Source organism: Prunus persica, chromosome G3 (assembly GCF_000346465.2).
Source record: "Prunus persica cultivar Lovell chromosome G3, Prunus_persica_NCBIv2, whole genome shotgun sequence".
Classification (NCBI taxonomy): domain Eukaryota; kingdom Viridiplantae; phylum Streptophyta; class Magnoliopsida; order Rosales; family Rosaceae; genus Prunus; species Prunus persica.
Window position 1 is genome coordinate 17,024,826 of NC_034011.1, and position 8,721 is coordinate 17,033,546.

Consider the following 8,721-nt stretch of genomic DNA (forward strand, 5'->3'; position numbering starts at 1 on the left):
TGATGAACATAATAGACCATTCCTAATGCAAGACAACATCAAAGATACACACAAAAAAACACATTTTATTTGTCTAATGAGCATAAATTAAAATAAGAGAAAAGAAATTTGATCACAACTTAAAATTTAAAATTTAAAAAAAAAAAAAAAAAACCTCACCATTAACAATATTCTTGGTCATTACTCTCCATATCTTGCCACAAGTCTTCTTACTCTTCATTGCCTATATTTAGATTCATAATAATCAAATTAAAGATAAGCTTTTGACCTTACTATTAGAAATATGAAAAATGAAAAAACAAAAAAAAACAAAAAACAAAGTGAACCAACTTACATAGATTTGTTGATTCGTTCTTTCTTCTTTTCAGATTTGATGGACAATTTCTTTTGTCATGTTGTGCTATCTTTTTGCATAATGCACACTTTCTTTTCTTCTTGTTTTGAGCCAACTCAATACCACTTTTTATCCTTTTTGAACCGCTAATATTGTCCTTCTTTCTACCCTTAGTTTGTGAGATATTAGGGTCCAAAAGCAACAATTGAGAGGAATCAATATTAGTACTACATGGATCACTTGTTATTGAGGAAGGAATTGTTGCATGCTGAGTAAAATTGTCTGACAGTTTCTTGGACAATTCATTTATAGCTTCCATAGAAGTTGTGTATGCCTCATTTGAAGATGCTGCAATGCAAGCCAACTTTGTTGCTCGATGACACATATGGCTGAGTCGCAAAGCCTCTGATTCTTCTTTACCATCATTTGTCACCAAACTTTTAAAATCTATTATTCTAAATTTGTTTGCTTCTTGTCTCCATCTTGGAAGAATAAAATGGTCTAGTAGTGTATCTGTATCAAGGCGAACAAATACTTTCAACAAATGTCGACAAAGTATTCCAACAAACTCAAAATTTTGGCATTCACACATACCTTTGTATGTTTGCAAGTTTAACTTCACCACAAACTCTTCATGCTCTCCAAGTTTTGTTTTCACTAGGTATGCATGATATTCGTCATCACATGAAATTTCTTCAACTTTGAAGAGAGTAACTTTACTCCATTCATCCTTAAACTTGTTGAAAACATTTCTAGTGTAAAACTTCGATGCATGTTTCAAAAGGAATTCTCCTTCATTTACAATGCGATACCTGTGTTCTGATTCAAAATCTTCATCACTTTCTCTATCCATGATCCTCTTTAGTGCTTGCTCATATTTGACAACAAACTCTCTAAGATTTGTTGTCGGTGTAATGAATCCATCAAAAAAAGAATTAATACCCTCACTACGTCCAGTAGTGTTCATTCCTGCAAAAAATATGTTATGATTATAAACAGGAACCCAAGAAGAATGTATATCATATAAACTATTCAACCAGTCATCATTAGCCAATTCACATTCTTTCATCAATTCCTTCCACTTTTCTTCAAATTCCTCTATGTTGATGTTGACTGAATACATTTCTTCATTTGAATTTTGAATTTGGACTTCTTGAAGTACACATGTGACAATTTTTCTGCAAACTTCTTCTTAATATGCTAGAGGCATAACCGATGGCAAGTGTTAGAAAAAATCTTGGCAATTGCTCCTTTCATTGCCAAGTCTTCATCACTAATGATGGAAACTGGATGACGTCCTCCCATTGTTTCAAGACATGTCTCAAACAACTACAAAAATGTCACCTCTGTCTCATCTTGTAAAAGTGCACATCCAAATTGTATTGATTGCAAATGGTGGTTTACTCCTGTGAATGGTGCAAATGGCATATCATACTCGTTTGTCCTATAGGTTGTGTCAAATGTGACTACATCTCCAAAATAGTGGTACGCCATGCGTGATTGAGCATCCACCCAAAAGAAATTAGTTGTCCTTCCATTTTCATCACATTGAATGGCATAAAAAAAATTGAGTATTCTCAGCTTGCTTCTTCCTAAAGTAAGTAAGGACTGACTATGCATCACCTCCATCTAGTTGTCTATGCTGGACATTTCTCAAGTGGTTATAACAATCTCTATTGTTAAAACCAATCTGCGGGCCACCAAGGATTGAAGGAACTTTTGAAATTGGCAAATTTTCTTCATGAAATGTTTCAGTCAGAATTTTAGCTGCTTTCGGCATAACCCTATTTGACTTCATTTTCAATCTTCTTTCCGGTGTAACTGGCTTGTGATTGTGAGAGTCTTACTTTCCATTTGTTTGACCATCTATCAAGCTTAATTCTCATATTTGCTTTGCATCCACATTTCACTGTAGAACAATTTTTACCCGTTCTCTTCATATTCTCAATCTCACTTATGTCTCTCTCATCATTCTCTTCTAAAGCCTTCTGTGATGTATTTTTGGGCGCGTATTTTCCTTCATGTGCACAAACAAATTGTCTACTCATTACCATATCTAAATGCCTTCTCGTCTTGGAGGAAAATCGAGTTCTAATCCAGAATCCCTCTTGCCGGCCATACTCTTCATAATAGTTTCTTGCTTCTTCCATTGTTTCAAATACCATCCCAGCATATGGTGCTTTTAATTGTGTCACTTTATTTTTTGGAGTACTTGTTTCACGATTCTCCACTTGAATTATCTCCTCTACCTATTGAACATATTAATCATTCTTAACGATGCAACTTAGAAAAATATTATACATATTTAATAAGATATATATGAAAATGAAGAATATGATCAGTAGCGGATCCAGGATTATGTGGCCAAGGGGGGGGCTTAAGTTCCGAAATTTTTCTACAAAGAAAATAATGCTAAAAAGATAGAAAGATAGTACTTCCATTCATAATTCATAACAAAACCAATAATACAAGTTACAATTGTCCATGACGAGTTTTCATATTCTGAAAATGTTGCATTATAGTTTCGTTATCAAGCAAAAACATCTCTCTCAATGTAAACAATCAAGCTATCATTCAACCATTGATCTCCCATTCTGGTGCGAAGTGGATTTTTAATAATATTCATGGCGGAAAATGCCCTCTCCACTGAAGCAGTTGCAACTGGTAAAACCAAAGCCAATGTAAGAAGCAAATACATAAGGAAATTTCATGCATTCCTTTCTCCACCATTTTTTCCGCAAGACTACTAATCCCTTCCAATTGAGAAAATTCACTACTCGAATGCATATGATGAACATAAACACCAAGTTGATCTTCAAGCATCAATAAGTCTCTATCCGAAAAATCATAAGGATAAAATTGAGCAAGACGAAGTAGCTTTCGTTTGTCAAAAGCTACAAAGTTATTTTTTGGACTCAAGCTTGCCAAACAAGTAAGTAACTCAGTACTTACCTCGTTGAAGTGATCATTTAATTCCGCAAGTTGTCCATCAATTACATGAATAAAGATCTCCACACGATAACCATGATAATTTGTCTTCATTGGAGCATTACGCCGTGAGCTCCCGGGAATTACATATTCCTCATCCATGGTAAGAACTGTAATATCATGTTTGTAACAAAACGAAGATGCTTGCTCAACCAATTCTTCAAACTCATTATCCCTCATCAACTGCAGGTTTTCCTTGCATGTTTTCACTAAACTCATTGCACTCACAATGTCTTGATCTTTCTTTTGCAATGCTAGAGACAAAGTATTTGTCATTCCCAATATAGCTTTCATTAAAAATAAGTGAAACACAAACTCAAAAGATTGTATTTCTCTCCATAACTTATAGGCTTCACCCGAACTATCATTAGGATTATCATCAACAATCATTTGAAGCACATTCACCACAGATGGGAACATAAAAATGATACTAATCAATGTACCATAATGTGAGTTCCATCGTGTATCGCCGACACGTTTGAAACTAGTTTCTTGATTTAAGCCCCGCCCCGTTATAAGACAATCATCTTCAAAAGCTCTCACAAGCTCTTCTTGGTATTGTGCTCTACGTGCATCGCGACGCTTACAAGATGCTCCAACAACATTAACCAAACTATTAGCCGTTGTGAAAAAAGAGTTGACATCGATGTTTTTCTTTGCTACCGCAACAAGAGCTAGTTGAAGTTGATGAGCAAAGCAATGAACATAAAATGCACAGGGTTGTTCTCTCAAAATATTTGTCTTAAGGCCATTGAACTCACCTCTCATATTACTAGCTCCATCATAACCTTGTCCTCGTAGCTTGGAAAAGCTCAAATTCACGGAAGAAAAGAATTCATCAATGGCTTCCTTTAGTGCACTTGAAGTAGTAGCGGTTACATGTTGAACCCCCACAAACCTTTCAATTATTTGTCCTTTGTTATTCACATAACGCAGCACCATCGCCATTTTCTCCTTTATTGAAACATCACGTGCTTCATCCACCATTATTGAAAAATATCTATCTTTTACATCACTCAAGATAAGACCAATGGTTTCTTTAGCACAAGAATTGACAAGATCTTTTTGAATTGAATGAGCTATTAACTTTAAATTTTTCGGAGCATTTTCCAACACAACGGCCTCAACTTTTTCATCATGATCCGCAAGAAATTGCAAGAGCTCTAAATAATTCCCTTTATTACTTGATTGTGCACTTTCATCATGACCACGAAAAGAAAGACCTTGTCGCAACAAATACCTAGTGCACTTAAGTGATGCATTCAAGCAAGTAAGATAAGCCATGCGAGCTTGGCTTGTTTGCTTGATCACAATTGTTTCAATGTGTGTAGTTTGATGCATCAAATTGTAAGCAACTTCTCTAGCTTGGTTGTGAACACTACCAACCGGTCCAACAAGAAGGTTAAATCTTTCTTTCGCCTTCTTCCAATTATTGAAGCCTACCCCAGTGAATGCATCACCACCCACTTGATCAAAATTAGATTTGAAGCGATAACAATGAAGACAAAACGCAACATCTTTAGCAATACTATATTTCAACCAATCATGCTCATCAAACCAATGAGCAATGAAGCATCTATTAATTCCTGATTGATTAGTTTGTGGGAATTTATAACTTCTAGGTTGACAAGGTCACTTTTGTAGATATGCTCTTCGGATCTCATCCCGAATATTAGGACTATAATCCGCCATTCGAGTTCTTAGTCCTGGGTCTGCCTGAAAATTAGCTAATATCTCATCTACTTCAATTGGTCTTGCATTTGAACTACCCATATTAGACGGAGAAGGACTATCCGTAGATAATTTTCTTTTAAAGAATCGTTCCATAAATCTACAAATCAATTAATTCAATCAATCACTAATTTTTATCCAAATTATCATATGAATATGAAAATGTCAATAACCCACTCTCAATATTCAATATACTCCCTAAACCCATATCAATCAATATGCAATATAACAAATTATCATATCAAATAGCAATCAATATTCAATATACTCAATCAATTCATATTATCAATCAAGCATAAACTCAATCAATCTACATTAATATGATTATCACTATGATTCATATCCATAAATTTAATTACATAAAAAAAAAATATCAATATGATTCATATCCATAAATTTCAAGCATAAACTCAATCAATCAATATGATTCATATCCATAAATTTCATTACATAAAAAAAAATATCAATATCAACAATATATATTATCACTATAATTATTAATATAAATTTTGCCATGCTTACTTGTAGTTGAAAAAAAGGGCGGCGGACGACGGCGGACGGCGGCAGAAGGTGGTGGTGATCGGCACTGGGCCACCGGCGAAGAGTAGATGGAGGTTGTCGAAGGTTGGGAGGTTGGGAGAGGTTAGGGTTTGAAAGGGTGGGAAGAGGAGCTGTGAAATTGGGAATGAAGGGTTTGGAGGCAGAGTCGAAGATGCTGTGCTGTGTTCTGTTTCTGTTTTTTATTATTATTATTTTTTTAAACCCGGCCCAAACCGACGTCATTTTGAGGCCAGGTCAATTAAAAAATATTTGACTAAGCCTTGGACCAAACGACGTCATTTGGCAAGGCTTGTTTTATAAAAAAGAGGATGTGCAGCACAGCAGAGGCCTGTGACTTTCGGCGAGCACTTGGTGTGCATACAAGGGGGCTTTCATGGAGTCCCTTGCCAACTTTCCAGCCTTCCAAGGGGTCGTCCGACCCCACTTGTGCCAACGTGCATCCGCCTCTGAATATGATTATCTCTGCATCAAAATATTAACGCAAGATGAAATATAATGGAATAAACTTTCATACTGATTTAAAAAAATAATTCTTATGTTAAAAGACAATCATTAATGGCACTATGTGTAATGACCCAAACCTAAAATTCATTTATAATTAGTAATTTATTATGAGGAAAGACAATTTTGCCCTTGGAATAAATTATGAACGCAAAGTTGACTTTTTGACCGAAAAGGAATTTGATAATTCTACATACACCGTTGCGTAGAGCACGACGAAATGAGTTCATAGACACGAAGTGGACTCGAATCGGAGTTTTAACGAAGAAAATACGACTAAAATATCACGATGGGCAAAATGGTAATTAGGAAAAAATCAGATTTTTTTTATAAAACCTCAGTTTCTCTCTCTCTCTCTCTCTCTCTCTCTCTCTCTCTCTCTCTCTCTCTCGTCGCAAACCCCCCGATTGCTGGTTTTTGTTCGATCACCGTCGCCACCACAGAGCACCACGGGTCTCGTTTGAACCGCCGCCACCTCCTCTTCCCTTTCCGACCACTCTCCACCCGTGGAATCGCCGGTGCTGGCCGGAAACTGAAGAAAACCGAGCGGTTTTGACAGAAACTTCAAACCGCTCGTTCTCCTTCAATTCTCCTCCAAATGTGTCGAGTAAGGTATGGATTTCTACCTATTTTCCATGCTCTAGCTGATGGTTGGGTAGGTTTGCATCGATTTTGACCGTAGATAGCTCAGTTTGTAATTTGGAATTCGGCCAATTTTCGGCCTCCGTGTTTGGCCACTTCCGGTCCGTTTTTGGGGTAGGTCCAAGAACAAAAGTGGTTCCAAATATGGTGTTATACCTAGGGTAGGAGTTTGGAGCCTTGGTTTTGAGATTTTCCGGCAATGCGTAATCGCTTTGGACACACATCGCTGCCGGCTCGTGCTGCGGCGCGTGGGCGAGGGTGGTGCAGTGGCATTGTGTCTTGATGCAATCCTTAGGTTGTCACGAGCGCGTAGGAATTCGCGAATCTCAATTTGGATACCGTTTGAGCCTCGAACGGATTTTCCATATTGTGCGATTATCGGGTTCAATACTGTTGAGCCGTTGGATCGAAATCAATTTTAGCTATGTTACTCTAGATAATTTCAGAAACGTGTAGGATTCGACGGATCGTGAATCGGAGTCCCGGATACTCCGAAATCGCGAAACCTAGGGCTAGGGTTTAGAAATTATGCGATTACACGATCGTGCTTAATCCGACCGTCCGATCGACACCAATACCCTTGGGATATGTGTCCTAGATATATTGGACCTTCTAGCGGCATCCGGATTAGCGCTATTTGATTCCCAAGATACCGCTAAACTATCCCACGTTGAAGGAAAGCTTTTATGGGCATATGGATCACTTTAAATTGATGCACGTACTTTTAGGAGCCGGGGGTAGGGTTTTTACTTTAATACGATATTGTATTAATAGAATATTATGGTCATTGAATCAGGCACCCGGGCACCAGTTGACCCGCAAAAGGGACCTTCAAGAGGTCCAGCTAGCTCAGACTATCAGTGAGTGGACTCTTTGTTTTCATAAATGAATTTAAGCAGTTCAGTTTCAGTTATAAGCTATTTTGTTATGTTAAATATTTTATGTTGCATGCTGCCAAGTGAAATCTCCTTTAAAGAATATAGAAAAATATATTCTCGTTAATTATCAGATAAATGGCAGCAGAATTTTAAAGGTTACAGAAACTTTATATTTTCTTCAACCACCTTGTACCCAGATATTAAATGTTGCGTTCGGATTATATTTGTTGCCTTCGGTTTAGTCAGCATGCTTGACAGTTGCCCCACGAGTTCCTTGGTACTCGAACTCGTGTGGAGCGAGTAATGCAGATCAGGTGAACTACGGTCCCCTGCATCCTGCGAGTTGCGGCTCGGACTGACTTCGTGTCACTGAGACCTGCGAGTATGTGTCATCCATGGTGATGCAAGGAATTGACGGATATAAGGATTTGACGGAAATAAGGGTACACCTAGGTGATAGTTTTCAACTGTTTTCAAATGTATAGTTATATACATGCATTGATTTCAGAAATAAAGAAAATAAGTTAGTTTGTATAACAGTTTTTACAGTAGGGTTAGTATGTTCATATACTATTTTCTAAATTTTGTTTTGGGTCCACTCACCCTTTTTGTTGTTTTGCGCCCCCAGGCAGTAGACGTGCACAGGAATCCACCACCGGGCCACTTCCCATCTTCCGCGCCTTTCTTTGATGTAGGATTTTGTTTTGTAAAAGGATTCACTCCTTTGTAAATTCTTAGTAGTCGCTCTGATGTTTTGCCCCAGATTGACACTTGAACTGTTGGAATGTATATATACGTATGTTGGCAGTTGGTTGTATATATATGTACTTGTTTGGCAGGTGAAAATATTTTGGTATTGAGCCAGTTACAAGGGAAACTCTGCCGATTTTTCGGTAGAAGTCAACCTTGTTATTTTATCATGTTTTGTGTAGAGGGGCAAATAGGTCATTTGTGCCCGACATTCGTCAGGTGTCAGACACGCACAGGGTCTGGTTCGGATTCCAAAGCGGAATTTAGATCGGGTCCTGTCACTACGAATTATTTTTTAACATAAGAATTCTTAATGGCCCAGTAATTCAGCAATCC

General features: G+C 37.4%; 1 protein-coding gene across 1 annotated transcript; it reads right to left on the reverse strand.

The window, feature by feature from the left end:
* Positions 2,119 to 5,095, reverse strand: LOC18782943 (zinc finger MYM-type protein 1). The gene is made up of 3 exons (XM_020560027.1): positions 4,959 to 5,095; positions 3,287 to 4,850; positions 2,119 to 2,583 (listed from the first exon to the last, which is right to left on the reverse strand). The coding sequence occupies exons 1-3, from the start codon at positions 5,093 to 5,095 to the stop codon at positions 2,119 to 2,121; spliced, it is 2,166 nt and encodes a 721-aa protein (XP_020415616.1).

Bases quoted from the DNA above. Each gene is read 5' to 3' on its own strand.
- LOC18782943 (XM_020560027.1), bottom strand. From the start codon at position 5,095: ATGGGTAGTTCAAATGCAAGACCAATTGAAGTAGATGAGATATTAGCT. The intron at 4,851-4,958 runs GTGACCTTGTCA...GTTGAAATATAG, and splicing joins CGAAGAGCATATCTACAAAA to TATTGCTAAAGATGTTGCGT. The intron at 2,584-3,286 runs GTAAGTACTGAG...TATGTTCAATAG, and splicing joins TAAATGATCACTTCAACGAG to GTAGAGGAGATAATTCAAGT.